Source organism: Durio zibethinus, chromosome 8 (assembly GCF_047325235.1).
Source record: "Durio zibethinus cultivar Kanyao isolate XHJ-2024 chromosome 8, ASM4732523v1, whole genome shotgun sequence".
Classification (NCBI taxonomy): domain Eukaryota; kingdom Viridiplantae; phylum Streptophyta; class Magnoliopsida; order Malvales; family Malvaceae; genus Durio; species Durio zibethinus.
The window spans coordinates 22,311,760-22,328,676 of NC_143169.1; the positions used below are offsets into that span (position 1 = coordinate 22,311,760).

At 29.1% G+C, this 16,917-nt stretch overlaps 2 protein-coding genes across 13 annotated transcripts; one reads left to right on the plus strand and one right to left on the minus strand.

The window, feature by feature from the left end:
• Positions 1–1,022: 1,022 nt before the first annotated feature.
• On the minus strand, positions 1,023–6,843 carry LOC111278981 (transmembrane 9 superfamily member 7). 2 transcript variants are annotated; one of them, XM_022865791.2, is made up of 7 exons: positions 6,612–6,843; positions 5,104–5,268; positions 4,785–4,894; positions 4,488–4,596; positions 4,295–4,407; positions 2,656–2,806; positions 1,023–2,570 (listed from the first exon to the last, which is right to left on the minus strand). In XM_022865791.2, exons 1-7 carry the CDS (start codon positions 6,717–6,719, stop codon positions 1,413–1,415), a joined length of 1,914 nt encoding a protein of 637 aa, XP_022721526.1. In that variant the 5' UTR covers positions 6,720–6,843; the 3' UTR covers positions 1,023–1,412. The 2 variants fall into 2 exon arrangements, with proteins under 2 accessions (XP_022721526.1, XP_022721528.1); XM_022865793.2 differs by having other exon boundaries at positions 4,785–4,978.
• Positions 6,844–10,685: 3,842 nt separating this feature from the next.
• Positions 10,686–13,320, plus strand: LOC149517625 (uncharacterized). 11 transcript variants are annotated; one of them, XM_089764715.1, is made up of 5 exons: positions 10,696–11,214; positions 11,380–11,480; positions 11,715–11,792; positions 12,163–12,328; positions 12,675–13,320. In XM_089764715.1, exons 1-5 carry the CDS (start codon positions 11,167–11,169, stop codon positions 12,693–12,695), a joined length of 414 nt encoding a protein of 137 aa, XP_089620841.1. In that variant the 5' UTR covers positions 10,696–11,166; the 3' UTR covers positions 12,696–13,320. The 11 variants fall into 11 exon arrangements, 5 of the variants coding, with proteins under 5 accessions (XP_089620840.1, XP_089620839.1, XP_089620842.1 ...); XM_089764717.1 differs by having other exon boundaries at positions 10,698–11,214; positions 12,215–12,328; XM_089764714.1 differs by lacking the exon at positions 12,675–13,320 and having other exon boundaries at positions 10,686–11,290; positions 12,163–12,656.
• The last annotated feature ends 3,597 nt before the right edge of the window (positions 13,321–16,917 follow it).

The following is a 16,917-nucleotide window of genomic DNA, read 5'->3' on the forward strand; positions in this document are numbered from 1 at the left end:
AATATTAAGCTTTATTATTTCTTTTGCCATATATTTTTTTAAATTATTTTTGAATTGTAAAAATTGTTTCAAACAAAATTTTTTACTGAATAATCTTTAATTGCTCCAAAATATGAAGTATGATGGTAAATTTACGAGGATAAAACTATATAAATTGAAAGATTTATTATAAATTTGAACCACTTATACATAAATATGGTGATAAATTTACATCTTATCTTATGATATTATCGATGTTTATGTTTATTTAGTTCAATTAGGAAATGAGTCCATTCTTTGAATTTAAGAATTCAGTATTGTATCGGTAGTTTACATGTTAGTTAAAGTAGAAATTTACATTTGTTGGAATTAAACATTCCAAAGTATGAGGATCTTATGACATTTGTTTCTATGGATCTCTAGTTTGTATTAAAGCAAATCAGAATATTGATCTTCAATCACCGATGCAGCATAGGATAAGCAGTCTCTGCTCCTGCTGGTTATGAATATTCAAAACGACGAAGCAACTTGTGAATCAGATATGATCCCAACTTAGACTGTAACATCTTCAAAAGCTATTGATCAGTGGAGCAAATGGCGGAGCAGTTTTGCTCCTAAGTTTGTGATTTGCCACTCATGTAACATGGAATATTGATCCATCATGCCTGACAATAGCCTTCCTCTGGAAAAATTAGTGTAATCTTGGCAGTTTTGTAGCGACAGCAATGCTCATAAAGACAAACTAAACCAGGAAACCGAAGTTATTAGCTGGAGAAAACTGCCGCAGACTCTCGACAGGGAAAAAAGGAACAAAGGTCAGCTTGAAAGAATTGATATATTCGACCGGACAAAGCAAATTTTCATATAGCATTAACTAACAAGGAAAAACAATCATGTAAGGCCCTCCATTTCACATAATAATTGAGAAAATGAAAATAAAAAAGTTGAAACGGAGAATGAAAATGATCTCCAGGCACTTGGTTATTCCCTGTGTAAAAGCAAATACTAGTAATGGTTTGCAAGACCTAACAATTTATACTCCATTCTTGTAATAGGACATTTCTATACTGGATTCTCTAACAAATACAGTGTCATTGAGATGCAATGCTCTACTCAACCAAGAAACTATTGGGGTAGACTTAAAGCCAGTTAAGAAGCATTAAGGAATTCACAAATTCCTGATTGTTTTGTTGTGACTTAAGATCACGAATTTGACTCCTTGCAGAAACTACTTAGAAGAGTACAACAGTACACAACTTTTAATAGTATAGACAAAGTAACTGCCCAAGCCTACCTACAATGAGCAAAAACAAAAAGGGGGGGGGATTGTAGAGACAATAGGAAATACGAATTTCCCGAAATAGTTCACATCATGCTTTCCTCTCGTCCAGCCTGTAATTCACAGAGGTCTGATCCTCCTTCTACATTCTATCTCAGTCAATTTTCACAGAGGAGTAGATCTTCCTAACAAACCAGAAGCAAGCATAGAAGCCAATTGTCCCTGTCAGGACAAAGAAGGCATATGAAACAATTACCATGTACCCAAAGTAAAGGATTCCTGAAACCAGCTTTGTGATCTCCAACTTGGTAAAGAAGTAGAAAACTGAGTACAGGAAAAGGTAAAGAGCAGAGGAACCAGCAGTCAAGTAAGATCTCCACCACCAGTGGTAGTCTTCACCGCACAACTGGAAGTAGCATAGCACAATTGTTATCTCGGCGCAAGTGACTATTAGAATAATGAACACTAAGAAAAGGAAGCCAAAGATGTAATAGAACTGGTTCAGCCATATTGATGTCAAGATGAAGAAGAGCTCAATAAAAACAGCCCCAAATGGAAGAATGCCTCCAATGAGTATAGAGAAGACTGGCTTCATATACCATGCCTGCTCTGGTATCTGCCTGGGAATTTTGTTGGTCTTCACGGGGTCTTCAATGGCTGGCTTTTTGAAACCCAAGTAACTGCCAACAAAGACTAAGGGAACTGATATACCAAACCATAGGCAAACAAGAGCAAACATTGTCCCAAACGGCACTGCACCAGAAGATTGCTCTCCCCAAATTAATGCATTCAGCACAAAGAAGACGGCAAATAGGATACCCGGAAACATAAATGCAGTTTTCAAAGTATTTCTCTTCCACTCTGTACCCTTGAACATTTTATATAGACGCGCTGAAGAGTAACCAGCAAGTATTCCCATGAAAACCCACAAGAGAACCATAGCAGTCATAAGCCCTCCACGATTGGAAGGAGATAAGAAGCCCAGCAATGCAAATATCATTGTCACAAGAGTCATTGCAAAGATCTGGACACCTGTACCAACATAAACACAGAGTAAACCATAATTGATCGGAGCCCTAAAGGCATCTCCATGGACAAGTTTCCATCCTGTTTCTTCCTGAGCCTCATCCTGGGTTTCCAACTGATTATAGTTTGCAATATCTTTATACAATGTTCTCATCATGATCATGGCTACCATGCCAGAGAGGAAGAGAACAATCATCAGTGAGTTTATGATGGAGAACCAGTGGATCTGATCATCATTCATCAGAAGGTATGTATCCCATCGAGAAGCCCATTTGATATCACTCTCCTGCAGAAAACAGAAGTTAACCCATGCATTGGGATATACGGTGGAAAGAACAATGACAAGAAAGAGAATGGGAAGGCAAAAGTACCTTGAAAGTTATATCATATGTGAACACAACCTCCTTGCCTATGTCAACTTCTTGTGGAACAGTGCTACCTTGTATTAGATTTTTGGTGTCCTTATTGCATGTTGTTATCTGGGGATTCTTCTCATCCCATTCCTTGTATTCATGATTAATGCTGTTTATAAAAGGCACAAATGAACAATAATGACATAAGTAAGCCAGTCATTTGATAACCAACAGAAAATGACCCTGATCCTAAAAATATTAGTTTTTTATGTTGCATGACACAAATTTCAGAGTTTCAGTACCTCTTTTTCCGCAGCATATTTCAAAAGGACAATACAAATTGCTATTTTAACTATATTTTGAAGAAATGGAAGAAAACTATATTTTGAAGAAATGGAAGAATAATAAATCTTTAAGCACATAAAAAACTCTCAAGTAGTAGAGAACTTTCTGTGACTACATGTATTCAGAAAACTATTATGATGAGTTTTCAAATTAAGAAACAAAAAGAAATAATAGGGGTAGAAGTACACAGAATTACATGGTTTGGCATCTGTCATACAATTTTATTACACCTTGAGATACGATTCATGTGATCTTAATCTAGAATATCCAAGTCTAATGTATATCTATTTAGATACTGCAACCAAAATATCTAGCAAGAACATTATGTTTCCAGCAATATTAAGCACAAAACTTATGCTATATTTGGATACATATAAATAAAGGAAAAGTAGGGAAAAGAAAGGAAATGAAAGTTTTTTAAACGAAAAGAAAGGGTACAAGTACCCCTTGTTTGAATAGTTAAAATTAATAAAGGAAAGAAAAGAAATTCTAACAATCATTGTTTGGATAATTAGTGAAAAGTAAAGAAAATAATTCATTATAATATTTTTTTTCCAATTATAACCTTTTTTTCAATAAAGCAACATATAATATACAAATATATCTTTATATTACCTAGCTTGTATAAACAAATCTTTCTAAACAAAATTGAGCATGTTTAATATAGTAAAATGTATTTGCTAGTTATTGATTTACTCTTAATTTTGTGTTTAATTCAATCTTTTAATTTATTCTAATAATAATTTGGCTTGTTTTGTTGTTAAATCTTGGAAAATCATAAAATATTTATAAACTATAATGTTATATAAAATATTCATAAAAAGAAATTATGTAAGAAGTGTCAGTTACATAATCAAATCTAATCTCATAATAAAAATATGAACATAATAGTCTTTTTATAAAAATAAAATTTTTTTAACTTTCCTTTCCTTAGCTTTTCTCCCAAATTGGGATATTAAAAAAGTAAGGATTACAAGGGAAATCAAAGGATATTGAGTTTCCACCTTTTTCCTTCCCTTTAAATTAAAAGTTTCTTTGAACAAAGGAAGGGTTTCTCTGTTTCCATTACTTTCTTTTATTTTCCTGTCCTTTCCTTCCCTTCCCCTCAATCCAAATAGAGTGTTACAGTCTCAGGGAGTTCCCCACCCCCTTCTTCGAAGGACACATAAGGAAATTGAGGATTACATTGTCACAATGCTTAATGGCTAATTCATTATCCAAATCCATAAATGCGACTAATGAACACAGTTCAACTAAATGTCATAACAAATGCAAAATAAGCAAAAAGAAAGTCAAGAAATTCGTAGAAGACCTGTATGGAGTAACCTCAAATCCAACAATTCGAGCAGCATCAGTCTCAGCATCCCTGTGAAACATGACCCTGAAGCTCAAGTGGTTGTTGATAAAATATTTCTCCTCCTTGCTCTGCAAAGGCATATAAATGGTTAAGATAAGATAAAAAAGCAGATAAATTTTGAAGACAATACTAGCTTCCCAGAGCATACCCCAGCATAATTCCCTTTGAACCCAACACGGAAACCATGTTCATACGTTGTTGACTGACTTCCATCTCTCCTTTGTCTAAGAACAGCAACTGGAAGGTTGTCAAGAATCCTGTGCATCAAGTCCAAGATAATTTAATATAAACACGCACCACAAACTTATTAGCAGCAAAAGGAAAGAGAGGAGAGTGGTGTGGATACAAACATTAAAAGCAATAGAGGTAAAAATCACATAAAACATCTCCATAAAGACAAAGGAACAAGGATACATGAATCTTAGGCATCACATTTGTTACTTACATATTAACTCGATACTCATCATCAATTTTTTCTTTGAAATTCCTCGCAGATTCAGCATCAAGTTTTTTTCGACAGACTACTTTGCAAGGCTGATTCTCCCTCATTTCAAACTAAAGCAAAACAAATGATAAATCATGAAATAAAAGTTTTTTTCAACATGCTACTTTGCAAGGCTGATTCTCCCTCATTTCAAACTGAAGCAAAACAAATTACAAATAATTAAATAAGCATTGTAGATATAATCTATAAAGATTTTCATTAAATAACACTTGTCACCAACTGCAAGTAAATAACACCATAAAAGGTAACAGATGCTTACAGTGTACACAGAATTCTCTATGCGATCACCACGTAGCACCTCCCCCAAATTTTCAGCATTGTTCACGATCTTGGATGGTTTACAGTAGTTTAAGTAGTAATAGTCATATGGAAGTTGTGTCTTCGTAGATGACAATTTGTTCACTTTTACATAAAGGGGATCACCCTGTTAAGAATAAAAAAAGGACAATTTAAGACATAATACAATTACTAACAATAAAGGAGACTAAAACCATAAGAAAAAAATTTTTGAACAAAGTTCAGAATTAGATTAATATAATCTCAATATTCCCTCCACAGATCCCCTGCCTCCAAAATTAGAAGAGGGAAAAATAGTTTCAAGCAAAGTAATATGTACCCTTGAGGAGAATGCAACTCCATTACTGAGACCAACACAGCGTACACAGATTTACCAACTTTAAATTGTACACACAGACCCCAAACACCACATGAATTTTTAACACCAAATATGCTTTTATGTTTTTAATCGTATAGTTGGTGATCTCTAGTAACCTGAAAAACTATTGTGATCTCTTTACAGTTTTAGATATTCATTGTCAGGAGGGAAATACAGTGTAAGGGATCACATCCTTAATTTTAGAAGATACTAAGAAACACAAAAGTTAAGATCTTGAGAAAGAATGAATTAGTGTTTATTTCTTTGTATTGGTTATCATTACCATTGTAACTGAGAGCTCTATCCGACCCTCACCCCACACCAAAAGCTCCCTTAGGATCAAAGAGCTAAGCTATAAGCCATGTTCAAATATAATAATGCATTGCAGTGAATTACACTATGACTCTAACAGTAGATCACTTTAATTATTTGCACATAGGTGTTGCTATTCACGTTACACAATCAGGACTTCGAGACAAGGTTCTTACTTGGGCATCATACATCTCTGCAAGTCAAATATAAAGATTAAACTAGCATAATAATTAATAGAGAAAATTCTTGCAAGAAAGCACACTTGGCCTTACATTTTGAAGCCAAAGTAAGTTTTACGTTGTTAAAAAACCTGATACAGTAGCTAAATATCTTGACAAAGAACATTACAAGTGGGCAATCTGCCAGTTACTTTCTTAATATCCCATCATTTGTCCAGCAAAACATGATTCTCCCCACATTAGGATTCAAAAACAAACAAATGATATTAGCATATATATTGATTTTCTCGTTAATTTCACTTTAGTCTTTTCTAACCCTCAGGCACACTAAACTAAATATGCTTTCTACAGCTTACACCATTACCAAGCAAGGCAATTACCAGTAAAACGAAAATCAAATCGATATATTAAAAAAAATGAAAACCCAAACGGAAACAGAACACAACTAAAGATCTAAAATAATTGAAACACCAACAAATCAGATCAAACCTTAAAAACCCCAGATCCAACTCCAATCCCCATCGGCAAAAGCAAAATTGACCCACGAATCAACACAAAGATTAAAGATTACAGACAGCAAAGATAAGCCCAGAGAGAGAGAGCTAGAGAGAAAGCGGGTACCACTTGGAAATCGCGAGGGGCGACACCAGGGAGATAGAAGGAGTGAGCAGTGGATAGCAGCAGCAGTAGCAGATAAGCGATGAAGAGAGTCTTCCTTTTCGTACCCATTTTCTCCGCTTCTTTCCTCTTCTTCTTCGATTGCTATAGTCACTGCAGAGGGATTGAAAAAGAGAGAGAAGAGTTGAGTTGAGTTGGGATGGATAATATAAGCCTTTAGACGACGCTACTAAACAACACCAGAGCTTCTACCAATTACTTTTATCTTTCCTTTTTTTTTTTTCTTTTTCGCGGTTTCGCACGCATGACAACTTATATTGTTGTTTTTGAAGTTTTTAAGATTAACCCGCCGATGTACTGTATTGAAGTCGGTGATTAAAGATTACCAGTTCTGAAAGAATTTATGCAAGTAATTTTTTGTAATTAGATACATATAAAAATAAAAGATTAAGTTAAATTACTTATATAAGGTCACAATCTTAATTATTTAATATTAAATTTGATTTATATTTTAAAAAAGAGATAAAAATATAAAAAAATTAATTATCCTTTTAATATAAAATCATTCAATCTTTTAAAAATAAAAATAATTATTTTTAATTTATAAAATTAAATTACATGTCTTATTATATTTTTAAAAATTATATTAAAAATTTAAATTATATAAAATTAAAAAATAATTTTAATTAATAAATAAATTATTTTATTTTAATTTTTATACACATCAAATACAAGATGATATTATTTTATTTAATTTTATTTATAATATTATTTAATTTAATTTTATTATAATTTTATATATAGAACACACTAAAAAAAATAACTAAAATTTTAATTAATTATTTTAAAAAAATCCAGCCGGAATTCTTTTCGTATGTTTCTTGCTTTAATTGTACAAAGACATGCAATTTTTTAGCTTTATGATTCATCCTATTTAGCGATATCATGAATCTGATATGCAATGTTTTTTTTCTTATGAGGCTTTGGATTTATCTGGATGCCATCCCACTTTGATACGATGAAATTCATGTCTCTGTCGAACTAATTGCAATGTAAATGCATTGCGATCTAGTTGACAGTATTGTTTTTCTAATTTAAAATAAAAATATTTTTTAATTATGGTAATATTAAGGTCAAAACAATTAGGGTTTATAGTTTAATCCATTTTCGATGGATTTTGATCCGATTCGATTTTGCAAGGTTTTTTTTTTAAATTAAATTTTAAATTAAATCAGATTAAATAATATTAAAAAAAATAGAGTCAGATTGGATTTGAATTTTAAACATATTCGACCTTATATATATAATTATTTTTTAATTAATTATTTAATTTTTTATGTATAATTTTATATTTATTTTTTAAAAAATAATATTTTATATTTAAAAAATAATATTTTATTTATTTCAGATTGAATCAAATCAAATTAAATACAATTTAAGTAACATTAAATCTAATCGAATTCAGATATAAAATAATAAAAAAAATATTTAAATTTAAATTTTATAAATATAAAATTAAATCAAATTAAAAACAAATAAAAATTTACTCTGATCCAACCTTTATTATCGTTAAAAACGACCATGTTCATTATTACTCTTATTTCACTACTATCAATCGTAACATATGTCATACCTCATCTCATTCGTTGTTAGCCGCAACCTCCCAGTGAAAGAAATAATGTTGTTTCCCCTTCATCCTTTTGAGCTTTGCTTGAAAAGCTCACAATCAGCAGACGAGATTATAAACCAGAGTTGGGAGATTAATTAACCTAACAAATTTCTCTAAACATGTGATTAGAGAATCTCTTTTATTAGCCTTTGTAATGCATTTAATGAAGATGGAACGGACGGTAACCGTGACACAGTATGTTAATGGGATGTTAGTATTAATGCTGCAATATGAGACTTTATCTTATGGCCAGTGAATGCTTCGGCTTAGGTCTGGTAATCAACTGTTATACTCAATTTTATTGTCACTTCTGAATTTATATATAAACATATATATTTATTATTAATTTTAATTTTATTATTATAATAATTAATTTTATCAAAATCAATCTTTTCATTTATTAAATATGGGAAATTTAATTGTCAAGAGAATTGAAAGATCAACTGTCAAGTTTAATTCAAGCCCTTTCATGAATCATAAACATTTTAAAGAAATTTTAATGTTGTAAACTTTTCAATATCCCATTAATGCAGTTGTAATTTTCTCAATGGTCCATGAATGTAAATTCATGGGCTACCTTTTTAGAAGGCAGAAGAATTGAGAAATGGTTTCTCAATTAATGATACGTTGCTTTTGTTAAAGTGCCGAAATTGATGAGGAAACAACCAAAATGGTCTCCGGCTTTTCACATTTCTAAAGTTAGGAGCACTTAAAATCCCTTCCAAACCCAGCAACAATGAAATAGTATCCATTTAAGAAAAAAAGGAGCTGAAGCTAACACTGGGTCCACGTATATTTTGCAAACTTTTTCAGCAGGATAGCCTCAGGTTTTCGTAATTTGATCTTAACTGAATTAATTGATTTAATTTTATTAAACGATCAATCATTAAATTAATTTTAATCGATTATAAAAAATAATTTTTTAAAAAAATTTATTTTTGATTAATTCAATTTAAAAATTAAATTAATCAAAATTTTAATTAAAATATTATAATATTTATTTATAAAACTAAAATATATGAAATTATTAGAAATTTTAATTTAATATTTTTGTATTTAAATTTTTTGTTTGATAATTTTATTTAATTTATTTAAAAAATAAAATTTTAAAATATAATTTAACTTAATACATTTTATTATTTTATTAAAAAATTAACTGAACCGACCAACTGAATAAATATTTTTAAGTAAATCCTTTCAACCATCGACAATCATTCCCCGTAATCCTCACTGCTTTCACTCAATTGTTTTATTCTTTTCCTTTCCTTTCTCCCAAATCAAACGTAAACTTGACTACTAACATCTTAACTTTCTCATACTTTCCAGTAATTAAACATAAAATCTCAAATTTTCATTTGGAAATAGCTTTTAACAAATAAGAAACAAAATAAAGAAATTTTCTTCTTTTTTAATACTTTCCTTCATTTTCTCTAATTTTAGATTGACTTTATAATAAAAATAATTAATTATTTACTTATTAAAAATACATGTGATAATCGTATAAATTGCTTTTGGAGTTAAAATATAGAATAATATCTTTTTAATTTTTGCACATAGATTTCAAATACTGTACATAGATTCTTAACAGAACACAAGGAAATTTAAACTTAGACCACTAAGCCCAAAAGGTATCGATACACCCAAGCCCAAATCCACATTGTTCATACAAGGAAACGGCATCGTTTGATTCTGCAGAGGCGCAAAACCGCAAATTAAAAATAAAAAAATTGTAATGGGCGTTTCGGCTGCTTCCGCTTCTTAAATATTTATTTGAAAAAATTATAAAATTGAAAATAACAATAAAAATAAATTAATTAATATAACTTTGGAATTAAAATTAATAATAAAGATATTTATTTTGATATAAATTTAGTGGTGGTTGTAAGTTATATTGTAACGAAAAAAATTATTATTAAAAATATTAAAATAAAATAAAATTCACTAGTACCCACTAGCCACCCTGACCCATTTGTGTGGCCACTGGGCAGCGGGAACAAACAAGAATCACAATCGACCTCTCATTGGAGGTCCGATTAATTAAGCCGATCAACGTTTTCAAAGCAAAATCTCTAAATAAAAAAATGAATTTTTTACCTTTTTTTTTTTAACATCAAAAAGCACATTTTTCTATTTAATTTTTAAAATTTCAAGCTTTGCGAGAAAATTAAAAAAATTTAAAAATTATTACCTTTAAACACCCAATCAACAATATTAATCTTTATACTCTCTAAGTCAGCATACACTGATTACGCCTATGCTTCTTGTCACGTTGCGAGTTCGGCCTTGAATTGCTCCCTGACTGGTAATTCCTCCTCTAGGAAAATAGCTCGCTCAATTATTTTTATTAACATTCCATTAATACGTCATTCCACAATAAATCACTTACTTCTAACTTATTTCAATTAAAAAATGTTAACTCATGCTCATTTACATAGATATTTTTCAAGATCCAAATGAATTTTTCATCGACTGTCACAAACTCTCATCATATTAATGCTCATTGTTAGTAAAACGGAGGTTCAGATAGACATTCCATATCTTTCGTCTCTAAACTTCCATCCTACTCTATGTAACTTGTCTTCCTCTTCCAAAATTCCAGTGTACCTAATTGATTTTAGCGTCCAGACTCAAAAAACAAATTCCGGCTTTTGTTGACCTTACTTTCTTAGTGCAGATCTGAGCCAATCCGAACTCATCATTCATATCATCGTCTAGCTCACTTTCCCTTAAAACATCTTTAACAAAAAAAAAAGTAAAAAAAAAAAGTAATGGTAGTTTTGCAAATGGTTCCATTTATGGGCACTGTTCAATCCACACCTTCTTTAACGAGTTTGGCACCTTACAAGCGTCAAATGTCAATACAATACTCTCCAATTTCATATCCGAGAAATGGGTTCTTTCCATTCAGGAGATTTCTTCAAGCTTGCCTTCAATCCAGTGTGTATTTTTTTATTGACTATTCTTTACTCTTTCTTTGTTCTTCCTTTTATTTGTTTGAACTGATATGTTGATCGTAAGTAGTTTTGCCTTGCTTTCTTTTTATTTGTTTGAAATTTCTGCTTTGATTGTTTGAAGACATTCAATGATTCCTAATTTTCACAGGTGTGCACCAAAGCTGCACAGCCCGGTAACAAAAATCGGGGACTTATTAGTTTTTCTAAGCCTTCTGCAGGAAGATGCAACATTCTAATAGATTCTGGCAAGTAAGTAAAGGCTCCTTTAATGAAATCAAGTGTTCCTTTAAAAGTCAGTTGTAAAAGCTAATCTGATTCTCACTGGATACTGGGGAATTTCTGATCCAAACATCATATTGCTCACCGTTCTTACAATTAATTATAGGATTGAAATACAGCTTTTGTGTTCTTTCGCAGTAGCTTCTCAGTTACTGTATTTTGAATATACTGTTTATTTCAGTGTTTAATCAAATTGTGTTTCAGGAATGTAGCAAAATACTCGTCTTATAATTGCTGGATTCAGAACAATTGTATAATAGCTAGCTGCTGTAACAATTTCAGGTGATGAAGAAGACTCATTATTATTTGGTAGATACAAGTGTGATTGTTCCTGGTATAGCTGCAATTTAATATTACACATGAAGAACCTTTCATCATGCATGATTTACAGGTTATTACTTGTTCACTTCACTTATAGTGTGCCACATGCATTCCTGAAACTGTAATTGAAAGGTTTAAGCTCTGACTGCTCTTACAAAAAAACGAGTAAATTGAAATTTTTTTTTTGTTGCTAGCTTCTTACATACATATGCCTAAATAATCAATTTAATATGTATGAATGCCTAAATGCATGAAAGTTAGGCACAGCTCCCCTTGAACATTCATACATATCAGGTTATCTCCGATCCTAACTTGCATTCTCTGTCCAAAGATTGTGCTTCAGTTTACCCCTTTACAAGTGTGGCTTGGTGGTTGTGTTTCAGTCCAAATGCAAATTCCCAATCTTTGAAACTCGGCCAAGTAATCGGCTTTTGCTACATGCCCTCTCAAAAAGTGATTCTACTAGAAGTGAAAAAATCAGCATTTCCTTGGAAAAGGTTTGTGTGTGTGTGATTTTTTTCAGACATTGTTCTACTACTACTACAACAATAACAACAACAACAAAACACCTTGCAATTTGCTTGTCATCTGTCTGTATGGATGAACTTTTAGGAGTTGCAGCTAATAGTTTCTTCACCCAACAAAATGGGTATCTCAATTGTTAGGCCCATAATTTTAGACCCAACACAATTACAATAAAATAATATAAAAATATAATAAAATATTTAATAAAATAAAAAAATTATTTCATATTTAAAATATCAATTTAAATATATTTTATATTTTATAAATATTTATACTATATATATATAACTGAAAATGAAAATTTTATATTTTTATTAGGTGATTTTGGCACTTACGTAAGTGGCAGTAGCAGATTGTCAGTGTCTGAGTGGGGCCCAAACGGTAATATTTTAAAGGAGGCTAAATTAGGGATGACAGATGTGAAAAGGAATTTTGCCGCCTCTTCTGACAACGAACACAGAGAGAGAGAGAGAGAGAGAGTCTAAGTCACGCGCTTTGCATGGGTTTGTCAGTTTTCCTCCAATCACCAGCATCCACGTGTACTAATGGTGAAAGTACGAGTCCTTGTTATTCCTTTCATGGTGTGCTTCTATCCACTTAGACCTTACATCAGAGCCGTTGATGACTTATCTTATTCTCCACGTGTAAGGTAGTGATTCGCCTTGTGGATAGTACTGCATGGCTGATGGTGGAGGTCATGTATTGTTAAGGTTTGACAAAGAGGTGTGTGGGGGCCCAGAGATTCTCAATCATTTATTGTGGGGCCTACTGCTTTTTTAATGTGCCCACTCTCAAATTTAAGTTAAGAAATCTCGTCACGTCTTGTATGTCTTCGGGTTTTTTGTTTTTTTAATCTTTTTTGTTTTGATTGTCCGAAATTGACCTCGTTTGGTTTAAATGGAATTTCCCAATGTAGCACTAAGAAAGGAAAAATAAAGAGAGAAATTACATGGTTTTGGCTTCATTTATTTTTGGATTGCATGATATTTTTTTCATTTATAACAAAACAAAAAATACCTACCCAACCTTCTAAAAAACAATTTCAAGTATAATTTACGTATTTTAAAAAAAAAGTTAGATGAATATTGTCTGACTATAATTTGATATCAAATATAGAGACATTAAAAATTAAACTTTTTTAAAAAAAATTTTATATTTAAAATTATCAAAATTTGAATTTTGATAATTAAAATTAGACAAAAAAATAAAAAAAATCTTTGAGCTAAAATTTAATAATCATCCAAATATCTATTTTTATCAATTGAGTTTACATTAAAAAAAAAAGTTGATTAACTATTTTCATTCGATCAAGTGCTTAATTGGTTAAAAATATATATATATCTAAGAATTTAACTGAATCAAAATAAAAATAATTGATTGTAATAAAATATTAAAATTTAAATGATTATTAAATTTTTATTTGAATAATTTTTTTTGACAATTCTACCTTGATATTTAAAGCTCAGTATTTTAATAATCATGTGACACTTTTTCTCTTAATTCCAATGTACTCAAAAATCATTTGAAAACAAAAAAATCTCCTCGTATCTTTCTTTCCTATATGTAAGATCATCATTATATGTATATATAGTAGTGGATTTTGATATTTAATTTTGAAGGGGCTGATCAATATTATGTTTTAATTTATTTTTTATAAAACATATTTTATTATATTTTTGTAAAAAAATATATTTTATCATATTTATTAATATAAATGTATAATTTTAAAAAAATATATTAAAAAATGAGTTTATAAAATTGTAAAAGAAAAAATCATTGTAACATACCTTTAAAAATAACATAACTTTTAAATTAATAGTAGAATTATTAATTACACAATCTTTTAATGAAATATGAACATTTTTTAATTTTTTATAGTTTAAATCTAAAATAAAAAGTATACAAATCAATATTTTTATAGACATAAAAGGATCTTTAAAAAATATATAAACAAGAAAAGTAATTACACTTTTCAAAAATGAAGTTGAAACTTTTGAGATTGAAAATCAATGGTGTTTTTTTCTAATTTTTTAAATTGATTCGAGTATGATTTTTGTATTAAAAAATATTACAAGATAACAAAATCAAAAGTAATTAAAAGTGAAATATGATATGGACAAGAAAAATTGTAATTAGTTAAAAAGAAAAAAAAAGTCAACAATCGTATGATTTTCTTATAGAGTATTGAATTTTTAGTTTTAGTAAATAAAATCAATTTTTGACAAAAAAAGATATTTAATACTTGATTAGATATTTGGTATTGTTGAGAAAGCTAGAAAGTTAAAATCAAATTATTGTGATTTAAAATGAATAACAAAACTTTTGATTTTAAAGATTTCTAAATAATAATTAGTGGATATAATAAAAAGATAAATAATAATGTAATTTTAACCCTTTTAATTAAATAGCAAGTAACAAAATTAAATTATGAAATCATAAAAAAAATTAATATTTTTAATTTAAAAATCAATTTAAATTTGTTTAACAAATATACATATATACTAAAGGGTTTAAAATTTTTTTATCACACATTACCATCCTCCTCTGTGTATATATACGAAAATAGTCAGCAACTACAAATAACAATAAACATATTTTTTCTTAAAACAATGTTTTTTTTTTTTGGCATTCTAATGTATTTCAAAATTTGTTTTGGAAGGAATCTATAGTAGTAAGCATCCAAAGTGTAGACACCTCAATTTATTTGGGATTCTACTTGATTATGATTTTGTTAATAAAAAATAAAAAAAATAAAAAAATAAAAAACAAAAAAAATAAAATATGGTAGGTTGAGTTTATATGAAATTGTGTGTGTGGACTGAAGAATTTAAGTTGGACTTAAAATTTGAAGTTAAAACTTAAAAAGAATTAAAACATTTTCTGGTTTAGGGTTCTTTGGATAAACCTTATAAATACACACCCACAGCTAGTAGCAAAAATACACAGAAAACACACAAAAAATAAATATCAGAGAAAGTATATAGAAAGTCAGAGAAAAATACATGAAACATTAAGAATTTTTTTGGGAGATTTTTGGTTTAAAAATAATGTTTTTTTGAAAATTTTTTAAAAATTTTTCAGTTTTCGGTGGAATTTTTGGGCTACTTTTGAATTTTTTGATGACTTTTTGGCGATATTCTCAGTTTTCAGCAAGGTTCCCAATTTTTGGCATCCATTTTTCAGAAATCGATGAACTTTCAACAAACTTCCAATGAGCAAATCTAGATTATGTCAAGATTTTTTAGAATTTGATGAATACTCAATTGGAGTTTATCTGATTCTAGGGAGAGAAGGAGAGAAAAAGAAAGAAAGAGAGAGACAGAGCAGAGGAACTCTGAAAGAGAAGAAGAAACTTAGGCTTTTATACCTTTTGAACATGATGTTGTTTTGGTCATATGAAACCCTTAGGATCTGCATTTTTTCCATTAGGTAACCCAATCCAAGCATAACTTGTTCTGCTGACCTCTGTTCCAGCCAAGGCCTTCAGTCGAGTAGAGTCACATCGAGCCTTTGAACTACATTTTCGACTCGTTATCTGTGTCTCCAGCCAAGTTGTTTCAACTGTTAAGCCTAGCCGATTTTTTTGTATTTTGTATTTTTTATTTACTTATTATTTTTATTTTATTAGTATTTTTTTTGCATGATTAAATTTTACGAAATAAAAATATAAAATAGAATAAAATAATTTTTTAGAATAAATAATAATATCCAATGATGAAATTTTTTAAAAATTTCAAATGGTAAATTCTTAAGAAATTCTTAGGTAATAAATTTTTTCTAAATTTGTCCCAAATGGTGAAATAATTTAAATAAAATTTCAATAATAATAATAATTAATATTTATTTTCAATTTAGAAAAATAAAAAAACATAAAATTTAATAAAAATTTTGGAATTAAATTCTTATTATCTAATGATAGAATTTTTAAAAATTTTAAATAGTAAATTTTTAAGAAATCTTTAAGTGAAAAATTCATCTAAATTTATCCCAAATAGTGAAATAATTCATATAAAATTACAATAAAAATAATTGTATTCTTTTCTAAATATAAAAAATTTTGGCTGAAAATATTTGACAATTATCCAATGATGAAAATTTTAGAAATTTCAAATGGTAAATTTTTTAAGAAATCTCTAGGTGAAAATTTTATTTAAATTTATCCCAAATGGTGAAAAGATTTAAATAAAACTTTAAAAAATAATTGTCATATTATTTTCTTTTCAAAGATAAAAAAAATTTTTTAAAAAATTTTTAAATAGACCAAAATGGTGAAAATTTTGAAAATAAAAAAAAATTTAAATTGACCTAAATGGTAAAAAATTTAGAAATAAAAAAATATAAAATAAAAATAAAATTCATGGATGAAATTCTTAATAATCATAAATGGTTGATTATCTAAGAAATTTCTAGGTGAGAAGATATTTTTAATTTGACCCAAATTGTGAAATAATTAGATTATATTTTTAATAAAAAAATAAAAAATAATTAAACCTTTTTTCGACGATGAAGCCTTTTCAAGAAAATAAATCAGATTCTTAGATACTCTTAAAGTGAGGATATA

Coding starts and splice junctions, on each gene's coding strand:
- LOC111278981 (XM_022865791.2), bottom strand. CDS start 6,719: ATGGGTACGAAAAGGAAGACTCTCTTCATCGCTTATCTGCTACTGCTG. Junction 4,597..4,784: donor GATGAGTATCGAGTTAATAT/GTAAGTAACAAA, acceptor CTTGATGCACAG/GATTCTTGACAACCTTCCAG. Junction 2,807..4,294: donor TTTGAGGTTACTCCATACAG/GTCTTCTACGAA, acceptor TTTTATAAACAG/CATTAATCATGAATACAAGG.
- LOC149517625 (XM_089764713.1), top strand. CDS start 11,167: ATGGGTTCTTTCCATTCAGGAGATTTCTTCAAGCTTGCCTTCAATCCA. Junction 11,215..11,379: donor TCAAGCTTGCCTTCAATCCA/GTGTGTATTTTT, acceptor TAATTTTCACAG/GTGTGCACCAAAGCTGCACA. Junction 11,481..11,714: donor ATTCTAATAGATTCTGGCAA/GTAAGTAAAGGC, acceptor ATTGTGTTTCAG/GAATGTAGCAAAATACTCGT.